The sequence below is a fragment of the Polypterus senegalus genome, chromosome 13 (genome assembly GCF_016835505.1).
Source record: "Polypterus senegalus isolate Bchr_013 chromosome 13, ASM1683550v1, whole genome shotgun sequence".
NCBI classification, from domain to species: domain Eukaryota; kingdom Metazoa; phylum Chordata; class Cladistia; order Polypteriformes; family Polypteridae; genus Polypterus; species Polypterus senegalus.
Genome location: NC_053166.1, coordinates 141,656,379 through 141,681,723, shown reverse-complemented (window position 1 = coordinate 141,681,723; position 25,345 = coordinate 141,656,379). Strand labels below are relative to the sequence as shown.

General features: G+C 39.9%; 1 protein-coding gene across 2 annotated transcripts in view; it reads right to left on the bottom strand.

Moving 5' to 3' along the window:
* The window catches only part of slc29a4 (solute carrier family 29 member 4), a 106,283-nt gene that overhangs the window by 20,319 nt on the left and 60,619 nt on the right, over positions 1 to 25,345 (bottom strand). The window contains exons 3-7 of one of the 2 annotated variants that reach the window (XM_039774638.1): positions 25,134 to 25,265; positions 20,823 to 20,936; positions 19,215 to 19,343; positions 14,985 to 15,059; positions 11,391 to 11,656 (exon numbers count right to left, since the gene is read on the bottom strand). In XM_039774638.1, the coding sequence (XP_039630572.1) occupies positions 11,391 to 11,656; positions 14,985 to 15,059; positions 19,215 to 19,343; positions 20,823 to 20,936; positions 25,134 to 25,265 (716 nt within the window). The remainder of the gene's footprint in view (positions 1 to 11,390; positions 11,657 to 14,984; positions 15,060 to 19,214; positions 19,344 to 20,822; positions 20,937 to 25,133; positions 25,266 to 25,345) is intronic. The other variant, XM_039774639.1, reaches the window with a different exon arrangement.

Genomic DNA, 25,345 nt, shown 5'->3' with positions numbered 1-25,345 from the left:
AGACACGGTACTGAAGGAGTCTAGTCTTCATCTCAGATCAATGGATAGTGTCCATGTCTCGCAACCATATAGCAAGATAGGAAGCATCAAGACTCTAAAGACTTGGACCTTCATTCTTTTGCATAGATATCGCGAGTGCCACACACCCCTTTCCAGCGACCCCATGACCCTCCAAGCTCTCCCAATCTGTCAACTGACTTCATAGGAAGAGTCACCAGAGACATGAATGTCACTGCCAAGGTAAGTAAACCTCTCGACAAGGTTGACACTCTCTCCGCAAACAGACACACTGCTGATGGCTGTGCCCAAGAGGTCATTAGAGTCCTGGACCTTGATTTTTATCCAGGACACTCGCAAACCCAGATACTTAGACTCCTCGCTCAGTCTCTTGAGTGCCCCGATCAGAGCCTCCATTGACTCCACGAAGATCACAGCATCGTCAGCAAAGTCAAGATCCATGAATCTTTCTTCACCAACAGATGCTCCACAGCCGCTGGACCCTATGACCTTGCCCAACACCCAGTCCGTACAAGCATTGAACAGAGTAGGAGCAGAACACACCCCTGACGAACCCCAGAATCAAATGGGAAAAACACAGAGGATCTACCTCCACTCTGCACAGCACTCACAGTACCAGTGTACAGGCCGGCCATGATATCCTGCAACCTTGAAGGCTGCAAAGAAACTCTATCGATATTTACGTTTGCGCTCCATGAGAACCCTCAGTGCTAGGATGCGGTCGATGGTAAACTTCTTAGGTGTAAAGCCAGACTGTTCCAGTCGCTGATAGGTGAGCAAGTGATCACGGATCCTATTGAGGATGACTCCAGGAAGGACCTTACCCGGCACTGAGAGCAGTGTTATCCCCCTGTAATTGCTGCAGTCCAGGTGATCACCCTTCCCTTTCCAGATAGGGATGACAAGTCCCGTTTTCAGGTCAGTTGGGATGATGCCAGTCTTCCAAATGGAAGCAATGATTGCTTGCAATGCCAGAAGGACAGCCTTACCACCAGCCTGGATACCACAGATCTCTGCAGCCTTTCCCCCCCTCAGCTGGTTCACCACCTGTGCAATCTCAGTGAGATTGGATGGTTCACAGCTAATTGGAGGATCAGCCTCAAGAACCGTGGACCCAGAGGTATCCAACGTCCTAGCCGGAGGATTAACTTTGAACAGCTGCTCAAAGTAGCCAGCCCAGCGGGTCACAACTGTAGTGTCATCCATAAGGACCGTTCCATCAGCCGCCCTGTCTGCAACTCTCTGAGGAACAGATTCAGATGTGCATAATGCTTCGATTCCTCTGTAAGCAGGACATGGGTCACTAGACCACAGATGGTGTGTCACTTGCTCACAGATTCCTCTAACAAGTCCAGGCTCATTTTCCTAGTAGGTGGTAACCTACTGAACCTAGGCTGGATCCTAAGAGTAGCAACAACAAGTCTGTGGTCAGAATTCACAAACTGGGCACTTCTGTAGACCCTGCAGTTTTGCAAGAGACTCCAACGTCTGCCCAGAAGGGTGTGATCGATCTCCTTCACCACACCACCAGTATTGGAGTACCAAGTCCAACATGCAATGGAAAAACTTAGTAACTGCCATTTTTAAAAAATTGAGTTTCTTTATTTTTTGGAGTTACTGGGTCTTTCCATATGTTATAAGGTAGTGGTGACTGCCAAATATGTCTTCATTCTGGTCATAGCATGATGGAAGAAACTATTTTGTTCTGTACAAAGTATTTTACATACTGCAAGACAAAAACCAAGCAACTCCACTGACCAATGAAAATATCAGATTACAATCACATGATTTAAAGGCTGCGACTGTGAGATTTAAATGGCAGATGTTGTTGATTTGTGAAAAAAAAAACAATATTGTGTACGTGAAGCTTGGGAAAATTAAATCTAGAAATCGTTAATTATAGGGGCGACACCATTTTCTCAATTTGCCAAAATCTTGAAAGTTGTGACATACAAGGTTTTTCCATAGTTGGTGAGCATTATGCTGTACTAGTGAGACCACACCTGGAGTATTGTGCACAGTTCTGGTCACTGTGAATTACAACAATGACATAGCAGCACCTAAAGCTGTACAGGGGAGAGCAACCAAGTACTGTACATTGTAGGATTTGAGGACATGTCGTACTCTGACAGACTTGGAGAATTAAACGAACAGAGAACACTGTGTGGGGACTTTATCAAAGTTTTCAGAGCCCTCAAAGCCTTTGATAAAGTAGATCAAGCAGAATTGGTGAATCACATACTTGAGGACACCAGTGGAAATTAAGAGCTGAAGCCACGAAAAACTTCTTTACTCAAAGAGTTGTGGGAATCATGGAGTGAGTCATGGAACTCAAGCAGAAACCTGGACAACCTTTAAGAAGAATCTGGATGAGATACTGGGAAAGATTAACTCTTAGCTAAACAAAGAGGTCTGATGGACTGAATGGTCTCCTCTTGTTTGTCAAATTTTGTATGTTCTTATGTTCTCTTATTAAAAATATTTGTACTTTGCCAGTGGTCTGACCACTACACTAACCAAGAACTCCTACTTCACACTAAAAGCAACACTACTGATTACAAACACAAGATGTGTAATGAAGACTTACATGAAACAACCTCTGAAAAGGATATTGGGGTTTAAGTTAAGGTGGGCGAGATAATGGAGCAAGTTAGGTACAAGCTAACCAAAGAAAAACCTGATTGACTCTTATATTTTAATGCACTTATGTTTTTATAAAATGTATGTTGTGATTTTTGGCTAATCAGTGGTTTGCTTGTTCATTTAATTTATTTCTTGGATTGTTTTGAATTCTTAAAATATCTTTTCCTAAGTCTTGCTTTGGTACTGACCCTTTTTCATTGAATATTTTTCCCTTGATTTGTAATTCTGTTTTCGGTGTTGGTCTTTGATTCTTAATCATACAGTTGTGACCTTTTTCTTGTCTTTTTTTTACTGCTCAAATGCCCTTGCTAGTTTCCTCTACCATAACATCCAGAGTATTAAGGCTGTATTATTGCTTTGTAGAGTTTTTCATTGTTTTCTGTAAATCTTGTTGTTTTCCAATGTTCTTAACTTTGTTAATGTTTTTTTAACTGGTAGTTTTGCTCCCATTCCTTTTTCCTCACTAATTTGCACTTTAGGACTTTAGCTTTGACCTGACCGACACTGTGTACTTCACCTGACTGCCCCAGCTTTTCCTTTCTTTTGCTGTTCAACGTCTCTTCTTTCATCCATTTGTAAGTTTCTTGGTCTTTGACTATTTTTGTTTTTGGCCTCCTTGTGTGGACTTTTTGGCTTTTCTCTTCTGATGCTGATGTTTGACTTTGCACATTAGAGAAATCGATGGTTATTTGAAGAGTTGGTATATAGCAGAGTATGGTCCTCAGTTATTATAGATTGAAAATCAGTTACTTGAGTATTTCACTACAACTGTCAATTTTAAATACCAATGAATAATAAAACGTAGTAAAAAGTAAAAGAGTAAAAGTAGAAGTAAAAAAGTAAAGCATAATTATAAGTAAATAAAAAATTAAATTACATTAACAGCTCATCAAAAACAATATTATGAATTACTTTATCCTCTAACTTACATTCTATAAATGTTGCTTTATTGCATTTCTATTCGCATATTGTTGTCAATATTTTTCTCTTTCTCGTTTATCGAATGATTCTCTTTATTCTTGATTTTTATTATATGCAGATCTTTTTTGTTCGTTTTCTTTTTTCAATGTTCATTATAAGCCCCTCCCACTGTTTTTCAATCTCAATTTAAAACTCGACGTTCATGAATACTGTACATAATTTGCTTTTCTGTCTTGCCATTATAACCGACTGTGTTGAAAGGTGAGTTTGCAGCACTGAGAGTGGCACGGGGAGAGGACGTGTGCAGTAGGAGTAATGATTGCGCGAGAGATGTGAAGGGGAGTGTCAAGGCTGAATAACGTGGACACGACTGAAAACCTTTTTAAAATAATAGAGAGATGGTAATGTTACTTTTGTCAAGTTTTTGCAATATTCTTTATTTTTAATTGTGTCTATGTTAGTAAACTGCCTTGGTTATATTCTCTGTGGTTTGTGGGGCCACCTGCTAATCACCTCCTGGAACTGCCCTCCAACCTATAAATCTGAAGGATCTCCCATAGTTCCTGTCCCTTAAGAGTGGGGAGTGTTAGAGTGAATTTTTCATGCCTTGCACTTTTTGTGGTCTACTGTTTTTTCGTTGACCTTTCACTCTGCATTTTAAATATTCCTGGAGTTTCATTTTGGGATTTGTTCTTGTGGGTGGCCTTGAGTTTCAAGTGAATCCTTTATGTCCGTTGTGCTCTACAGAACTTCACTGTGTGACAGCATTTTGTGAAGAATAAACATTTTTATTTTTGTAAACATTTATCCAGCTCTGTTTGGTGGTACATCACCTCTAGTGGGCATTTGTGATAGGGCATTTTGGGACTTATGTGCCCTGGGACTCCTAGTTCATACTACCTTTTGTCAAATGACTATTGTTTTCTTTCCTTTCGCATTTCTTTTCATTTAGCTTTGAATATTTTGGACTTAGTGTCTTTCTAAAATTTTTACATCTTTGCATCTCTTGGAATTTCTTATTAAATTCAATAAATGAAATATTCATATTTTTGTTCATTGGGGTTTGCATTTACATTTACATCTGTTTGCTTAGCAGATAGCTTTCTCCAAAGCGACTCACAAAAGAGGTTAACATGTTTATGCCACATTTCCCCATGGAGACAAATAAAGTTCTATCTGTCCAACCCAATCAGTCTGGGGGACTGTATGGAAACAAGTGTTACAGGACAAGGTTACAAAATTGATCATCACAAGTGAAGAGCTCAGAAAAAACACAATCCAACGACTAATGTCAATTAGACAGAAATTCACCAAACAAGAGAGTCTTTAACTGCTTTTTAACATCCTGAGCAAATCAAAGTTCCAAATGGAGGTTGGCAGCATGTTCCACCAGCCTGGAGCTACACATGAAAAGAGTCTGGACTGAGATTTAATATCACACAGAGGCGACATTACCAGCAGACTTTGGTGGGTGAGAAGAAGCATAGGACATTACAAGTGTCTCCATACATACAGTATATGGGTGCAATCCATTGACTCTTCTGTAGGCAAGCATCAAGGATTTGAATTTAAAATGTGCTGCTACAGGGAGCCAATGTATTGATCTGAAAAGAGGAGTGACAAGTGACATGTTGAACAACGCTCCTCATAAAATCCTCATGATCCTTTCCCAAACTAGAGCTAAACTTTGCGGTGAGTTCTTCCTTTGATGTTACGCATGGACAACTAACTCCTAGGAGCCTTCATCTTGCCCTTTTTTGCCCATGATGGCTCAGAGTAAGAACATAAGAAATCTGACAAACGAGAGGACACCATTAAGTCGATCAAGCCTTTTCGTTCTGCTGATAGCCAAGCTGTCCGAATATCTCATCCAGATACTCCTTAAAGGTTGTCAAGGTTTCTGCTTCAACTGCATGTCTCTGTAGTTTGTTTCAGATTTGTAGAACTATTTAAGTAAAAAAATGCATCTTGTGTGTCAGTCCTAAATGCACTTCCTTTTAATTTCCATTTCTTGAGTACGTGATTCATTGTTAAGTTGAAATAATTCTGCTGGATCTATTTAATCAATACCTTTGAGAAGTTTGGTGACCTGGATTAGCTCCACATGAAGTCTCCTCTGCTCAAGACTACACAGTACGACATGTCCTTAACTCCTGGGTTGCACTTGGCTGCTGTCTTCTGCACAGCTTTGAGTGCTGCTATGTCTTTCTTGTTGAAGTGCAGTCTCACTTATGCCTTATATAGTCTCAGTGTAACCCCATATGTATCCATCCATCCATCCATCCATTATCCAACCTGCAATATCCTAACTACAGGGTCATGGGGGTCTGCTGGAGCCAATCGCAGCCAACACAGGGCGCAAGGCAGGAAACAAACCCTGGGCAGGGTGCCACCGCAGGGCACACACACACACAAACACACACACACACACACACACTAGGGACAATTTAGAATCGGCAATGCACCTAACCTGCTTGTCTTTGGACTGTGGGAGGAAACCGGATCACCCGGAGGAAACCCATACAGACATGGGGAGAACATGCAAACTCCATGCAGGGAGAACCTGGGAAGCGAACCTGGGAAGTGAACCCGGGTCTCCTAACTGCGAGGCAGCAGTGCTACCCGTGCTGCCCCCCTTGATTTATATTCAACAGTTTTAACGATATCTCTTCACATTTTATTTGATATTTTAAAAGCTTCTGCGCATTGCTTAGATGATGAAATTGTTGTATCACCATTAACTCCTAAATCTTTTCCCAAGGTTGTTCTTGCCTCCCTTCCTGTATTTATAACTGACTTTCATTTTGCCGATGTCTAGCACTTTGCACTTTTCTATGTTAAGCTGTATTTCCCAAGTGTGCGCCCAGATCTGAAGCTTGTCCAAGTCTTCTTGAATTGTTTCTGCTGCTTTCTCAGTGTCTGCCATTCCTCCAATGTTAGCATCCACTGTGAATTTCACTAGTCTACTAACTGTACTAAAATCAATGTCATTAATATAAATCAGGAAAAGTAGCAGACCAAGGCCAGACTCCTGAGGGCCTCATCTGATAACTCACTCCATGTGGGGTATTCACATTTTATCTCTACTTTGTGTCTCCTGGCAGTTAACCAACTTGAGACTAGCCATGGGTATAAAACAATCCATAACATAGCAGCCATCAGTAAACTCCACAAATGATATGGCTGAGACATTATCATCAAACAACATAATACTGTAAATAAACTCTGTCAAGAACTGTTCCAAAATACCCAAATATGAAATCAACAGTTCACAGAGGTGCTCAATGATTCATCACAAGGTGCACCAAAATAAGGAGCCAGTTAGAGTTTCCAAGGCTAGGGAACAGATCTTTGTTAATCTCAGGTTTCCGTGGGTCTCAATGACAGCTGGGTGATTCCAAAGTTCTCATGGGCTTTGGCCTTCCCTCAGGGAGAACCTTGAATATTCACAATAACAGCATCAGGAAAATATTCTCTAAAACTATGTGAAAACTGTTGAGCTGCTTATATATTTCAGCCGTTTATCAGTACCAGGATGTACATTCCTGGTGTATTTTGTATGTCTTGAGATTACATTGAATTGATACAACAGCTTGAACAATGGATGGGTGGGAAAAACCTGCTTGTATATGCCCGATAGCTACAGTATATTTCTCTGCAAAAACCCCATGAAAATGTACATCTTCTACAATTACAATTCCCTTTGTCTTTCTCAGTCCAGCTTGTTGAGCAGCCCATGTGCACCAAACTAAACGAAATTACCAGCTCTGCTCTTTCAAGCATTTCTGCGCGTGAACATAATGGGGAAAGCAATTGTACAAATCATCGCCCCTAAATCACAGCGCTAATGATCTTGCTCACTTCCACTGTTCCCTAAGGCTTCCCCAACTCTAGCAACCCTTAGATGGAGGAATTGAGTGACAGAGAGCAATAAAGATTGCTGAAGACTTCCTGAGGTGCCTACATCCAATTAGATAATAATGAGTGATTTTGCATATTCCCTACAGCTACCATCAGAAGCTGAAGTCATTAGTCAGATTTGCATGAAGTCATGTTCAACCAAAAATTGAAAATGCCACCAGCTGTTGTCACAGGCGAGTAGATATCTTCTGCAGCAACAAATGAAGAAAAAGTTGCAGCTTCAAGAGTCAAGGTGCAGTATTGTTAGGATATATATAATATCTATCTATCTATCTATCTATCTATCTATCTATCTATCTATCTATCTATCTATCTACTGTATATATATATGTATGTTTTAATTGAAATCTTAATGGACTGCACAGAAACTGTCATAAGCAAATGACTGGTTTGTGTTATTTTTACTAATGGCTAAAGATTTAGTATGAGAAACTACTGCCTTGAAAAATGTCAGCCACTCCAAAGGGTAAACGATGGCCCATACATCAGGATTGGGTCTAGCCCCGCCTCTTGCCCCAACTCTCATGTGCATTTTTTTCTGGCCCCGCCCACCTTCATATTTTGCTTACCAGTCATATTTGGGCAGAAAGACTAAAAGGGAATTAAAGAGAGAAGCTGGGTGTGCCTTCCCTGTTCTCACACGGAGTCCTGTGCCTTGGTAAAAAGTTCTCTTTTAGTAGCTTTCTTGTGTTTCAACCGAATGATTTTTTGCTGATTGCTGCTGCCTTTTTAGTGTCTTTGGATTCCTTTTTGCCTAATATTTTCAAGCATTTTTGTATTCTACCTTGTAATGTTGTTTTTCTAACTCATTTGTATGTTCTACTGTAGTTTTGCTTTCATTGTATTTTTCAAATTTATTTTTCTAAAATCAGCATGCTGCCATTTTGTTTATTTTTTTCTAGTGTCATTCAAATCATATTACATAGAATCACACTGATGAAGCATATTGTTGATGTCAAGGGAAGCAAGGGTTGCTGAAGTGACACCAGCACTAACTCTGTTCCTTTTTCCTGTCCCACAGGAAGAGCTCTGACGTCACCTCCAGGGGAATCTGCTCCTTCACCTGCTGAATTATTTTAAAGAACTCGCTGACCCGAAGTTGGCATTCATTTTGGACTCCAAGTTACCAAAAAGGTCAAACTACTGATATGCAAAGCCGTATTCAGTATTTGTGCTGTATTTTGCATTTTCTTTGTCTTTTCTTCCTCTTGATGTTAAACGGGGTATCCCACGGAACCTAACCTTTCATAATCTGTCACTATCTTTAATTTTACAGCTCACAATGATGCAGTTTTAAAACACAGAATGTTCATAATAATAAAATATTGTACAACATGCGTTTTCTTTTTTTGTTTTTGCTCATAGTATATTCAAAAAAATAAAAAATAAAAAATTCTAACACTTAACATTTTGCTATATTTTAATAAATGGATACAAGAATAAAAACTATTTATTGATATTTTATATTTCTTTAGGCTTCTATGCAATATAAGCAGCTCATCCTAAAACTGGTCTTTAGTTGTGGTTCTTCAATCTGATGTTAAAAGTGGCGGTACAACTTTAATTCCTTACTGCATTCACTTCAATGTCTGAAATTCAGATGTGTTTCTGGTGATTGAATTACTAGAACTTCAGCTGCCAAACAATGAACTGTTAACTTTTGGGTTTTTGTTTTTTAAGCTATACTGTAGCAGCAGTTCTCAAACTCAGTCTCGAGGACCCTCTGTGGCTGCAACTTTTTATCCCACCCAATTTAAAATTCAGTGATCTCGTTTTACCTCCAATTCATCCCATTTGATTAGCTGGTCATTATTCCTTTTTTCTTATACTGAATTCAGTAAAGCATGACAGTGTGATTTTTACATGTATAAGGTATTTAGAAACATTTTAGCTATAGTTTTAAATGCTTAATTCTGTTTTGTTGTTGGGTGGCACGGTGGCGCAGTGGGTAGCGCTGCTGCCTCACAGTTAGGAGACCGCCGGGTTTGCTTCCCAGGTCCTCCTTGTTTGGAGTTTGCATGTTAAACCCCTGACAACCCCACCATGTCTGCATGGATTTCCTCCGGGTACTCCGGTTTCCTCCCACAGTCCAAAGACATGCAGGTTAGGTGGACTGGCAATTCTAAATTGTCCCTAGTATGTGCTTGGTATGTGTGTGCATGCCCTCTGGTGGGCTGGTGCCCTGCCCAGGGTTTGTTTCCTGCCTTGTGCCCTGGGATTGGCTCCAGCAGACCCCCGTGACCCTGTAGTTAGGATATAGCAGGTTGCATAATGGATGGATGGATGGATGTTTTGTTGCTCTCTGATTAATTTGCATTTTCCTGTGTGGCTCTGCTGCCTTAACTGAATCCTAATAATGAGCAGGTAAACAACACCGAATGCTGGAAAGTTGCCCCTACGTCAACATCAGACACACTAGTGTACTTCTTACTAAATAATGGAATAAATACCCAGAAAATCATGATAAGGATATAAATTTGTAATCCAAGGAAGCCAACCATCTTCACTGAAGCTAAATGATCAATGCAAACCACGAGAAGCAACAGTTTGTACTCCCTGCCAACACGTTTGGTGAAACAAGATGGACATGTCAAGGACTAAATGTATTTTACGAGGGGTAGAGATTGAAAAAGGCTTTTTGTTTCTGATTCAGTGCAGGGACTTAATTATACAGGATATCTTTCTTTAGATAAACAGGACTAAACCAGAATCAATATCATAAAACAAAACACATTTTTTCCCACATAAGCGTTCCTTTCTGTTGTTGTTTGAGCTCCAGTCACTAATGAAATTTTTCCTTTGGGTGCTGAAGGTTTGGGTACTTCGCTTTACATGTCTCCTTATTTTATAGCAGGCATACATGCCTGGAAATGTGTTGCACTCTGCTTGACAAAACTGGCTTTAATCGTAAGACAATAAAAATAGAAATAAATATTATTAACACATCAGAACAAAGCGGAACTATCAGAAAGTAAATACTAATGTGCTCCTGACCATTCTGCGTCTGTAATAATGATGAAGAGAACCAAAAAAATAAAAAGCAAATTACAAACAAATGAACAAACTATGCACACCTGACACGTACGTCGATATAAAATGCTGTTTTCGTTTATTTTTCTTTTGTTGCCTTCCCTAGTAAATCTAAGTGTGTCTTATATATGAACTTTGAGGTTTGGACCCCAAGGATTATGCTCTTGTTATTCATTTTTATGCAATATTTAAAAATTTTAATGTTGATTGTGGCATTGCACTGTTTATAGTAGAGCATCGATCGTTGCCATGGTGATCTCCCAGAATAACCTGGAAGTATGCTAAGTATGTCATCGATCGGAGCGTCAGCAAAAAAACGGCACTTTCTACTCGGGACCATCCAATATTAGGATTCCTGTGTTGTTGTGCATTGCATCATTTTGCTTTCCATTTCAGGTTACAAACTATTTTTTTTTTTGTTTGGTTAAAACACTGACCTGCGGTGGGTTGGCGCCCTGCCCAGGGTTTGTTTCCTGCCTTGCACCCGGTGTTGGCTGGGATTGGCTCCAGCAGACCCCTGTGACGCTGTGGTTAGGATATAATGAGTTGGATAATGGATGGATCGATAAAACACTGACTTTTTACTTAATGTTTTAAACTGTCTTTTGTGGTTTTGACTTTTGCTTGTTTTTTAATCCACATCACATCTCCCGATCTTTTTTCTTTTCCTGTCTCGTTTTGAATCAGCACATATGTACGCTAATCCCTCTGTCCTTTGCATTTGCAGACACTCAGTGACAGCAGGCTACTGAAACAGCTGACAGTGCACAGCCACCCAAGTTCCATTCATGCCAGTCAAATAATTCTGATTACAGTTAATGATTGTCCCCACCCGGCACTAATAGTGAAAAACTTACAAATCTTACTTCCTCAGAGATGGGATTGTGGTGCACTCTGTAGCCTGTCATTGGGTTTGTGTGGCCATTCATCTCGTTGAGCCCCTGCTTTGCTCGGCTTGTGTGATATCTCACAAAGTGAGTCCTCCGCACCAGCAGATGGAGTATGAAGCACATCAGCTCAATGCCGATAGAAACAAAAAAGAAGATGATTGTGTTCTTCTTGTCATCCTGGATGAGAAGCTTGGTAAAGATCCGGCTCAAGGAAATAATCACCCCAGCGGTGCCTAAATTTGGGAGTTGAATAAAGAATAAAAGAGAACAGAAAACAATAGAAGAAAAATGCAAATGGAAAATCTTTGTGAAAATTTGTATTATTTTCACTGTGCATTTCTTAAACCTTAATGGTTTTATCAAACAGACACTCCATTTGCCTCACACGCACTTTCATTGTGTGATGTAAGATGAGAAATTTGATAGATTTTGCTTTTTAACACAAAAATGTTATTTTCACTTCCTATTGGCCTCAAAATCTTTGTAACAAATGAGTCAAGTGGTGGGCTGTTTAGAAACAGTTAGAGAAATTGATGAAAATTGACATGTTGGAGTGTCGGTACGTCGAGCAACATGCATGACGGGATTGGGGAGCAGGCACAGGGAGGAGGCCATATGGTACGCTTGGCTGGGCCAAAGTTCAGCTGCGGTTCCTCCTACCTTTGTTCCACCTTGCGCTTTTCTGATTTCTTTTAATTCTATTTTGTTTTTTTTTTTCATTTTTGGGTAAGCATTGTGCCCAGTGGCTACAAGAGTGAGGTTTCACTTACCATTAATTACCGAGGTGTGTTGTTAAACATGGTAGTTATTATCATGGAGGTCTCGTCTCAATTTTATGTTTCATTTTATGTTTTGTACTTTGTTTCTTTTCTTATTTTTTCTAAATTGTCCATTTTGCAATCTTTCCCTTAGGTCCTTTAGTTTATATTTCCATAATTATGGGATGCGTTAAGTCCCCTAGTAATGTGATCCTTTGCTGCAACACCTCAGTGCTATTTAAACCTCAGGCAGCCACTACATCAGTGCACTGGCATTGGACATCAATAACACTCTCTCCTCTGCTCCCTTTTGTGTTCCTGTCTCTGTCTGAAGTTGATGGCTCTCTTCATCATTCAGCTTTGGCTTTTCTTAACTGTTTGGAGTTTTGGATTGCTATTCTAGATTTTGATTGTCATGTACTTTCAGTTTTCATTCTGATTTTGCACTTTTGGGTTTCAACCTTTCACATTCTCATGTTGGCTTGTTTAGTCTCATTTCCTTTTTTCTTAAAAAATAAATAAATGAATGTTTAAATTAATATTTGTTGTGCTTGTGGCCAGGGTTTTTAATGGTGCCATCCCCTCATTATGGTATTATGGCTAACCATAGAGATTTGTTTTTTGCCGTTTTTGTATTCTGTTATTGTTTTTTGTTTGTCTTCTGTTAATTATTCTATAATTATTAGTTATCTTCTTTTGCTTTCTTTGTTTTGTTTAATCTCTGCCTTCTGTTAATTATGTTGTCAAGAACTTGAAGTGTGTAGTGTGTTTGATGGAGGAAGAACAAGACCCTTTATCAGTTCACCTCTGCCTCAAGACCACCTTACTGTGTCTCAGTAGTTTCAAAGTGACGTCAGTTATGTCCTAGCTGTTGTCACGCATGTGAGCATTAGGAACAACTTAACTCTTTGAGGGCTGAATATTTTTTGCCTGCAACTCCCTTTTCTGAAAAGCACACAAAGCAAAGATTCATATGTTGCTGTGGCTGCTGTCAGCGCCTGTTTAGGGTCTCTGGTGGCTGTGTAGGGGGCCGCTCGATGGCCAGTAGGAATGTATGGCGGGCAGGCTGCCTGACTGTCTTTGTATGGAAGCGTGACACAATCTGGTTTGTACCCTTTGTCATCGTAAGTGGTGATCCTCCCAGGTGAACGTTGCTGTAGGCACATCAGCTACACAAGCGTGTTCAGCACCGCTATCAGCTGGGGAACGACCGATCAGCTGAAGCCGGTTCCTCAATTTCATTTTCGATCTCCATCTTCAGATCACTTACATTAAAATCGGAGTCTGACATGTCAGAGTCGGCTATAATATGCAAAACGTCATCCACCGAATATTTTGCTTTGTGCATTCACTTTGGTCTCTCGCCAGACGTCGATGCCATTTTAGAGGTCGCTCACTCTTTGCTACTCATGCATGCGCAGGTAATCGAGGTCAAATCAACGAAACTGACTTTCCTTCTAGCAAAGAGAGCCGAACTAAAACAAAGCAGCAAGTTTTACGGCTGATTACCGTCCTCTACCCCTGAATTTCGACAAAAGTCGACATCTGCCCTGAAAGAGTTAAAGGATCAGGTGATGGTAATTTCCCACTGGAACACAAGATGGCGCTTTATACCAACTCCTTATCTCTTCTTTCCTCTGTAGACTGGAAGATTGACCCTTGACGTCACTTCCGGTGTCCATCCACCTGTACTCTATCAAGTTCCACCATCTTAGAGCAGTCACTATTGAGATTTGCATTTGCGAAGATGATTCCTTTAAATTTTAACGTGTTTATAACCCATTTTTTATTTCAGTTATGCGGAGTTTGCTTACAGGTCCCCCATCTCTTTATGGTTGTCTTTAGTTTCTCTTACACCGTGTCCTGTGTTCCCTTTTTTCCTGTCTTTTGCGTTTAATTTCTTCTTGTCTTTCTGGCTGTCTCTGTTTGGATTTATTTTGTTTTTTTTGTCGCCTTTTGCTTTAGCATTTGTTTAATGGCTTCCTGTTCTCTACTATTAATGATTTTTCTGTAATACACTTAAATAATTCATTGGATAATTTACATTATTCATTTTGATTAATTAGAAAAGTTTAGGATGATTGTCTCTTGTGAATAAGGTTGCTGTGTTCTAATTGTCGGTGACCCAAGGGTGGCAGACTGTAATAATGACACAGTCCCACTTTGCAGCCCGATCCCCCGTTTGTCACTTTCGCCCATTGGTTATCATTTTCTGCCCCATATTGTCATATTAACTGAAGCTGCTCCCCTTGCTTTCCAGCCCAGTCTTGTGATTCATCTTTTCAAAGACCTTTATTAGTTGTAGTAGTACTGCATTATTTGTGTACTGAAAAGTATCTTCCAATGATATTAACTCTAAAAGACATTATAAAATATAAATAAAGATTGATACTCTGTGATGATTAATTCAGATATTTCTAGCACATCCCCTGTTCTCATTTAGACCAAGAGAATTGTTATTGACTATGACTTCAGATGAAATGAAAAGCTTCGGTCATTGGAGTTTTGGTGGCTTGGTAAACCCAAGTTCTCCAAGCAATTAGGTGCAGCACTGCCTATGCTGAAGCTGTCCTTCTGACCACGAAGTCCCTCATCAAGGCCCATGATGCTCCTGCTGGAGCATTGGATCTAAAATGAAGATGCTGCTCTTCTCTACTGCAAGCAAAACCCTTTAAAATATGAACCTTGTAGAGTGCCTTGTGATGGCTATGACTGTGAAAAGGGCTACAGAAGGTAAAGAGAGAGATTGATTGACTCTTTGGTCTGAGCCTGTACCCCCAAAGGATTCAAAAATGATACTCACTCTCGCCCGTCATCACTCCTTGGGTGTATCGCTTTGGCAGCATTCCTGTGTAGCCGTAGAAACTTGACTGCTGAACTGCAAGATGGAAACAGGAACAATGTCAGTATGGAAAATGTAGGGCTTCATTTGTTTGTCAGAGACAATAACAGTGTTTACTGAAAGCCAGCCGCCTGCTAAATCATAAGAAGTCATTTACCAACATGACCCCTGTGTTGAGTATGTGATTGTCATAGTGACACACACATCCCACAAAAGCACATTCCCAAAAATGAACATATGAACCCACACTTTTTGTTTTGCCGCAGAATGTTCATAGGGTGACCCTCGCCTCCTTTATACCCCTCTTGCTGTGCTACCCAAGATGGGTTGAAATCGAAATAATCAACGTAGACCTTAGCAGTAATGTTGGCAGTGCACCACCTATTGGAATGTATTTTGTAATGCATTTAGAAATAAAATGCATTGAATTGATCATTCCAACAGATTGGGGCATCACAAACATTTAAAGTAATAAAATGTATAACTACAAATGCTTGTGATACACCTTCTTTTAATTCAGAAATGTAATGCATGTGTTTCTGTTGGGCAGCTTGGTGGCGCAGTGGTAGCTCTGCCGCCTCGCAGTTAGGAGACTCGGGTTCCCTTCCCCAGTCCTCCCTGAGTGGAGTCTGCATGTTCTCCCCGTGTCTGCGTGGGTGTCCTCCCACAGTCCAAAGACATGCAGTTTTGGTATATTGGCGATTCTAAATTGTCCCTAGTGTGTGTCTGTGTGTGTGTGTGCCCTGCAGTGGGCTGGCGCCCTGTCCGGGGTTTGTTTCCTGCCTTGCACCCTGTGATTGGCTCCAGCAGAGCCCCATGACAATGTAGTTAGGATACAGCGAGTTGGATGATGGATGGATGGATATGTTTCTGTTATACATCATTGGTATGGGATATTTTTAAAAGCAGTTTTAATGATTGTGATGTGCCAACTGTTGGAATGAGAAATGTAATGCATTTTATTACTACTACAAATGTTTGTGATGCACCATCTGTTAAAATGACATAGCAACCAGATGGACACACGGACACTTATTCTTTTATTAAGGTGCATTACATAAACCCCCAAATCCTGCTATAGCCCATATATGTTACATTACCTTTTATATCTATGACCCCAGACAATTAGAAAGAGTAGCAGAATAAGCAGGAGAAAAAGTTACAAATGTATTTATATGTTATAAGTAATATTTCACAATGTATGGCCCTTGATCCAGCATGCTGCACAGGAGCAGCTATCTGAACAGCACCCCTGGAGCAGTTGAAGGTTAAGGGCCTTCCTCAAGGACCCAGCAGAGTAGCATTCCTTCTGTCATTGCCAGAATTCGATCCAGAAACCTTTGAGTTACCAGCCCAGATCTTTTAGCCACAGAAATACCATGCCACCCATCCACAGACTTTGTACACTTTTAAATCTCATGTTTTAATTCTTATATTATTTGCACCTGTAAAGCACTTAAAGTTACATTTTAATGAATGATGCCCTATATGAATAAACTGTAATTTTATACATTATTATTATTATATTATCTATAATACACAAATAAATGTGTCACATGCTTGTTGTAGCAGTCTATTTAATAGCCTGAGGTCATAGATTTAAATGTTAGTGTATCATATAAGGGCTCTAGATGGGATTTGGGGGCATTTTGGTCAGGTTTATGAAATAAAGAATATAAAAGGGAGAGGGTCACCAAACCAGTAAAGTCATAATTAGTGAAACCTTCAAATGTTGTTTCAAAAAACTGACACTAAAATTTGTTTCCCAGGAAATTTTGCAATTGCAAAACACAAAATTAACTAAGAATAGTTTCTAGTTGATTGAAAAAGCTCTTTTAAGTGGAAAACACAAAGTATAACTCCCTAAAGCCTCATTTACACTTCTGTGTTTACCGGTTCTCTTTCCTGCAGCTGTGCAATTCCAATAATTTGTTGCAACACAGTCAAATTAATTCTATTTCTGGAGGGTGACATGCTTCATACTTTCTAGACAAAAACAAACAAAAATGTCCCATTGTGTACCTAAACGAAAATCTGACTACATTTTACACTTAGTAACTACCCTTTCCTGCTTCTTGATCCCTGCTGAAGAGTTTAAGGGTATTGTCTCTCCAAGTGCTGTGAAACATAAAGTTTCATTTCTGTCTTTGATGCATCTTTAGAATTGTGGTCGCCATCATAATTGGCAAAGTGGGGCTCATACTACCAGAACAATTCTGGTGGCTCAACAAAATCTCTACATGCGACAGGAACTGTGTCCGATAATTCTTTTCCTCTTGAAAGGCAGAAGTATGCAGAATTAATGCATGTAAATGCTTCCAGACAGGATTTAAACTCTTTTCTTCTTGAGTCAATCACAGGAGTTTTACTGCTACCTAATGCGATTTTCTATGCAAGCTTTTTTTTTTCAAAAGTGAAGCACCAGGTTTCATTGCAGATTTCATATTTTGTGAATTGTTTCACTCATCAGTAGTCATAGCAGTTTCCAAGTATGACAGATATTGATTGATTGATTTGGGTTTTCAGAAGGCAGTATCCCTGATGGCTTCAGATCCCTTTGTCTCATAACTCTGAAAGCGAATCTCTAAAAGGTAAAAATGGTGAGAACCTAACATAATGAATGAGGAGCTGAAGAATATCAGATGAAGAAGAGGCACAGTGAAGGATGGCAGCCCAGCAGAGCAACCTTCAGTTCTTTCTGTGAACCCGCTTACTCCAACATATCCAGGGAACCAATACCACATGAGAGAGCAGCTGACAAATTCACTAATAATATTTGATTTGAATAAGATGAAATAATGTGTGTTAATGTTATATAATGAAAACTTTGGTACTGAAGTCAATAAAATAATTAAAACTAAAAAGAATAATAATAGGCCAAATGAAACTCTGGAGTGTGTCTTATCACTCTGAACTCAGAAAGCACAAAAACAATACATTTCAATTGACTCCAATGGGAGTGCATAGTTGTTGATAATCTGATAATAATAGGAAACATTTTGTATTGTTTTAACATTATAAAAAAAAGATTAATAATCTATCTATCTATCTATCTATCTATCTATCTATCTATCTATCTATCTATCTATCTATCTATCTATCTATCTATCTAAATATTTGAAGAAAGCAAGGGAGTACAAATGGTATGTAGTGTATAGTACAGGCGCAGGGCATTTATTTTCTTAACCCTCTTGTTCAGGGCCACCTGGTGCTTAAGCCAATTCTAAGGACAAACCCAGACAGGATGCCAGCCCCTCACAGGGTGTGCTAACTTCTAAGGTTAACCCATCCAGTGTCATGGTTGCAGGTGCCAGCAGTATTGGTTGCAAGGCAGGAATAAATGAATGGGGAGTCACTCGCACACAGTCAGGAATTTAGATTGGCGCAATTAACGGATGAGACGGGAGGCCTCGGGGTTTACCCGGCTGGGATTCCAACTGTCTGGAGGACTGGGAGGAGGATGCATCTGCGAGGCACTACCTCCCCTGGGATGCTAGAGGGCAACTCTCCTGGGCGGCTGTGACACCACGGATTCCCGCAGGGCATGCTGGGACTTGGAGTTTGGTACAGCCCTGTTGGGTTCCGTGGGGGCCACCAGGGGGAGTTGCTCTATACCTGGGAGTGATTCCAGGTAATACTGATGAGCCACCTGGAACACTCCCAGGAGATGAGTAACAGGAGCCGCCTCACTTCATTCGAAGAGCCAGAGTCAGAAGGAAGTGGATGAAGCTTGCTGGAAGAGGGGTGGAGGCAGAGAAAAGAAACAAACAAGCAAACAAACAAAGAAACTGTGCTTTTGTCTTGTGGACATTGTGCTCTTGTGAGGTGCAAATAAAGTGTTTACCCACCCATAAATAAAGGTGTGCAGTGTGGCAATTAGTGTCCTGCCTGTCTGTGACGGGGTTAGGGTGGCTGTATGTGCTCCAGTGGTCAACAAAGGACACTCATATCTTTCAGATGGCTCCCCACATACTGTAGTTTGCACTAACATCTGCATTAACATCTTCTTAATGAAACAGTAATGTAAAATTTAAAAAAATCACTACATTATCATAAGACATCCAGGACTTGCAATGCATGACCCTCTCAATTATTATTTGTATTATTCAGTTGGCTCAAATGAAGACCCCCGCCCCCCCCCTTCTGTATCCCAGACTGATGGTAATGATGTTATTCCATTGTATACAGTACCAGTGCACCCGAAAGCCACAACTCCCACTGCCACCAGATTGATTACATAGGCCTGCTGCTTTGGGAACTGCTCCAGCCAGACATCACAGACACTCACAAACAGTAAGGGTCCAAGGGCGAAGAGATAACCTGAGGGAAAGAAACAGAAAAGAGCATCAGAAGTCTGTCATATACACTCAGGCTATGTTTTCCTCTGTACTATAGTAAGCGTCTTTCCTTTAACGCAGCCCGTCAAGCGGGAAAATGAGTAATCCTGCTCTACTGCTTTCCCCGTGGAAGCTACTGCACAGCTGTTTCACGGTTGTCACCAAGATTTTCAGCCAAATAAGGATTAATTACACTAAGCAGACTTTCCAGATGAAACTGTGATTGCACAGCAACTTGCCGTTTCGATGGCCCCCCTGCAAGAGGAATTGGCAGATGCCAGGTTGTTCACAACGGCATACAAACACCAGAAGATTGTAACCCTACTACAGAAGGGCTTCTTTGACTTCCTTCACTGTTAAACACCCACAAAGCCATGAAGTTTAACTCTTCATGATGAAAGACACTGTAGATAGATAGATAGATAGATAGATAGATAGATAGATAGATAGATAGATAGATAGATAAGAATTAAGAAAGTCACTATAAGATAGATAGATAGATAGATAGATAGATAGATAGATAGATAGATGGATAGATAGATAGATAGATAGATAGATAGATAGATAGATAGATAGATAGATAGATAGATAGATAGATAAGAATTAAGAAAGTCACTATAAGATAGATAGATAGATAGATAGATACGAATTAAGAAAGTCACTATAAGATAGATAGATAGATAGATAGATAGATAGATAGATAGATAGATAGATAGATAGATAGATAGATAGATAGATAGATAGATAGATAGATAGATGTGAAAGGCAGTTTATAATCACTAGCTAGAGGTCAATGTAGAATCCCCAGTTAAGCCAAGCACACAATCTCTGGGTTGGGAGAGGAAACCTAAAATTCCACAAATACCATGCCCGAGCTGGAATTTGAACCCAGGTTTCTGAAGCTGGAAGTAAACCATGCTAAACACAACACTAGCAAAGGAGGCAGTGCCTCAGAATAAAAAAAACAAAAAAGAAACACTGCAGCTGAGTCAGTAGGCTGCCCCTTGATGTGCCACTTGTGCCAGCCTGCCTAGGCATTATGCAAATGTGTTAATCAGCCTGCTCATCTCCATCTCTAGACCAGCCTCCTCACTCCCTCCCTCGAAGTCGAATGCTGTAAACACTTGTTTAGACACTGCAGCAAATACAGGCACCATAGAGAAGGAAGGTGGCTCCCATCCAACAGCACAGACTTCTTTAGCGGGTAGCAAAAAACTGCCACATTTCTCCCTGAGGAGAGAGTAAAGGCAAAAGAGTGGATGCCCTCTTACTTTAAATAAATAGGCTTGTCTGGATACTGTCAAAGCCAATATGGTGCCAGCTGCCAGTCACATGACATGGAGTTGTATTGTTCTTTTTATTCTAAAAATCCAGTAAATGCACTCATCACTGATTGAGCTCCACATGGTGTCACGTTACAAGATGAGCTCCTCCTCACTGCAGGTCTATCATTCTTACTCACCAACAGTAATTCGAGTGTGAAGGCTCAGCCTTTCAACCAAAACATTGTTCAGAATGACAGCAACCAGTGCCACCAGAATATAGGTCAGGCTCATGTCAAACACAATGGAGGAACCTGCAGAGAAAGAAACAAGCAAACACATTACAAAGCTCCACTAACCCCAGGCCTGGCACTGTCTGTTTTGATTTAAAAGCCAAATTTATATTTTCATTGTCATGGAAAACATTACATGAGTAATCCACTCAAAATATTTTTTTATTTGTTACTTATCCTATGAAGTTTGTAGTGATGGCCAAGAAAATGTTCAATCACAAGTTTTTTGTGGAGAACAGGCATTACAAAGATTCTGATAGAAGAGGACCCAATGGTGACCAATGCTGGACAACAGCAAGAAATATCGAAAACGTCCATGAAAAAAACTTGTGTTACTTGGGGCGTATCATCATTATGTCAAATCATCCAGTTGTAAACATGCAAAATGGATGCATTTTTGGTAAATTATTATTAAATAAATACTGCCTTAAAATGAAAGTAGTGTATAAACAGAAAACCCCTTCACATGGGATTGCACTTTGGAGTTGAAGACCTTCCTCTCCTCCTCATTCATTAGTCAAGAGTCCTGTCTTCAGTTCAAAAGCACAGTCCTGTGTGTAAAGGCTTCCTGTGTGTGCACTACTTTCATTTTCTAGAGTGATTTATGAAACAATATTTTAGCAGTAAAAGGCATACATTTTCCAAGTCATATGCATTCAATTGAATGACTTGACATGTGGATTATATGACACAAGTAACGTGAGATTTTTTCTCGGACATTTTTGATTTTGGGAAAATAAATACTGCATATACCATGAGTGAGAAAAAACAACATTGATTTCAACAATCCTAAACATATTTTTATGATCAGCTGTATTAATTAATATTCTATGGGTTTCCGCAAAAGAAAAATAATAAAGCATGCATCTGTTTAATGACTTTGGAACTGAAGAATTCTCTAAATGGCCTTTGTTTTTTTTCCTTAGGCATTATGAAAAAGTTGACATTTTTTTCCTTAGGCATTATGAAAAAGTTGCCATTTTTTAGCAATATACTGCAATACCATCTTTGTTTTGTTACGGGCGCCGGCATTGTAGAGTAATTGTGCTGGTAGTTTCCATTACAAAAGTGTTAAGGTTTGGTTTCTGTTTCTATTTTTTCTAAATTTGTTCCCACTGATTCCTGAGATCTAAGACTCATTTTAGAGAGTTTTGAGGCTCCCAAATATGAATTATTTTTAGAAATTCTAATCACTTAAGAGTTTTCAAATTTTCTGGACTGTTTTCTTCGCCATTTTGAATTTTTCAGGAACTTTTATTTGGTTCCCATAATTAGAACCACTTGGCGCATTGCTAGGGCCACGTCCTTGGAGGTTGTGACTTTCAGGTAACAACGCAACAGCATAAAAGCTTATTCTGGAATTTACTTCCATATCTGAGTTGCAGATTCCAAACCCTTTTTCAAAACACTTCTCTAAAAAGATTCTTTTCTTACTCTTTGTTCTGAATTCTAGACCATGATTTTTGTCTTGTGTCTTGGCTTTAATGCTTGTTTTTTCTGATCTTCCACTTCAGCATTTTTACTTTTTATTGGTCTACTTTCAACCACAGTTTGAGCACAGACACAATAGATAGTACCCAGAATTCCCCAGAATGAGAAATGTTTATGGCTTCACCAAAGCAACTGTATAAAGGTTTCTGGAGCATCCAATAAATCATATATGAAATCAGAATTAAGCTAACACATCAGATTTTTCAGATACACATCATTGCTGTTTAGACACTTTTGAATATCAATATAATATATCAAAACGATGTCTACAGTTTAAATTCTGTCTCACCAAAAATGTTTAAATGTGTTTATTCTGAAATCAAACCAGAAGACGATAACAGAGACACTTTAAAACATGCTTATGTCAATTTACTGCAATATAAAAGCGAGGTCAGCGTGCTCAAAATTGCCTGAGGCAATTGCTTTTGCGCTTGTACTGCAAATCCGTCTCTCTTTGCATGAACCAACAGTAGTCACCCATCATGAGTAAATTTTCCCTGATATCGGTTTTCCATCACCTTTGTAGCTTGATGAAATCTTTCCCCGTGCTCATCTCTGACATTGCTTAGATTTGGTGGAAAAAAGTCGAGATGCGAATGTAAAAATGCGTCTTCAGTGACATTCTGGCTCCCGTAAGCTTATATACTTTCAGCATATTCTCCACAAGCTCAGCATAATTCTCTGCTCTGTGACTATCAAGAAAATTCTGGACAACCTGCACGAATGAGGGCGCTGATTCAGATGGCTTCAGTTTCCTTTAGAACTCATTGTCAAGCATCAGTTCACGGATTTCAGGGCCAACAAAAACATCTTCCTTCATTTTGACTTTACTTTTCTCGAGACCAAACTTATTTCTTAAATGCTGAAATGCATCGCCTTTACTGTCCAGTCACCCTAGTTGCCCAAGACCTCAAACATCTAAACTAAACAATGGGATGTGCTGGACAAAAATGGTTTTCAGATCCGGAATCACCAAGTGAAATTTGTTAAAGTACAGGTGAAAGAATCCCAATAGCAAAATTCTTGTTGACCAGTGTTAGCACATTAGTGGGGTCTGACGTTGAAGTAGCTGCAGTAATTCATCATTCAGTGTTGTTTGCCCTGCTCTGCTCTGCTCCTTGTTAATTGTCGTTATTAGGATTCAATTAAGAGAGCAAACCACACAGAATAAAAGCAAATTAATCGGAAATTAACAACACTATTTAAGTATTTAAAATTATAGCAAAGAAATACAAACATTTCTGAAAGGCATATAAATGTAAAAGTCAATAGGTGCACACAAGATGGGAAAATGGTTGTGAAGCCTCAAAAACACCCACAACAAACTCAGCCTCACGGCAGGCAGCCTGACACCAAACTCTTTGGGCAAGTTTTGGGCTACACAGGCCCAAAATGGGGAACTGGCTTTCAAACTACCCAAAAATGCTTTTCAAGGGAGAGGAACCATCAGCACCTTGAGTGACAAGCATACAGGCAGGGATTTGTTTTCTAATTCACAAAAGACGAACGAAAAATGGAAAAGGGCAAAATATGGGGAAAAGGATTTGCTTAGTAAAAAAACAGGTCCTATCTGAATTCACAAGACAAAATCTTGAAAACCAGAAGCAAAAAATCCATAGACTAGAAAATACAATGCAAAATTCACTCTTGGAAAGATAATCAGAGAACCACTGTTGTCACCGTCTCTTTTCAGTAGAAAGGATGAAGGAGGGTCCCAGCAGCAGTGACATCAGGGTGGTACCACCTCTTGAAAGTTCCACTGACAAAACACATGGAATTGAAGCAAAGAACATAAAACCACTAATATTCATCCATCCATTATCCAACCTGCTATATCCCAACCACAGGGTCACGGGGGTCTGCTGGAGCCAATCCCAGCCAACACAGGGCGCAAGGCAGGAAACAAACCCCAGGCAGGGCACCAGCCCACCGCAGGGTGTGCACACACACACACGCACACACTAGGGACAATTTAGAATTGCCAAAGCGCTTAACCTGCATGTCTTTGGACTGAGGGAGGAAACCCACACAGACACGGGGAGAACATGCAAACTCCACGCTGGAAGGACCCGGGAAGCGAACCTGGGTCTCCTAACTGTGAGGCAAAACACTAATATATACATGCTAAATAATAATTATATATATTCTAAAAAATTGCATAATTACAATAAACACACGAACAATAACATAAGTCAGGGGATAAGCCGAGACTGAAACATAACAACACTGCTGTGAAAGTCGTCTAAGAGAAGAGAAAAAAACAACCAGCTAATTCAATGAGATCAGTTTGAAGGAAATGAATAAGTGACTGTAAAACTAGGGGAACAAAAACCTGAAGACATACAGGGTCCCTAGGGCCAAGGCTGAAAAGCATGGCTTTAAGGGTAAGGAGTGAAGGGTCCTAACAGCCAACAGCTGTGTGATGCTGGCTTGAAGAACATTGTTAAAGGAAAGTACATCAGAGGTGATATCACCAAGACTGGCACCACAGACCTGCACTGTGGGCTTTACTCACCTTTTGTGGACCCACATTCCATCCTTGTGTTATCCCGTGTAAAATGCTTAAATCCAGTTATAGTAGCATAGTACTCTCCGTGAAAGGCACTATAATTTTTTACCTACAACCTAAATCTCACTGAGCAGTCGCCTTATAAATAATACATGTGATTATGATAATGAAAATAGTCTCCTGTGGCAGCACAGACTCGCTAAGGAGATGAACTTTACCTTCAAATTTGTTATGCAAATAATCGACATCCGTAATGAAGCTGTTGTAAGGCAGCAGGAAACCCACTCCAGCCAGAAGCATTGCAAAATAAATCCCATGGTAACGGTCCTCAGGTTCAGGGTCTTCAAATGCTAGCAAAAAAGAGAATGGAAAGTTAGGAGGATTTACAAATTAAACATCAAAGAAGTGCAGAGTGGAGCGTGAGCATTTA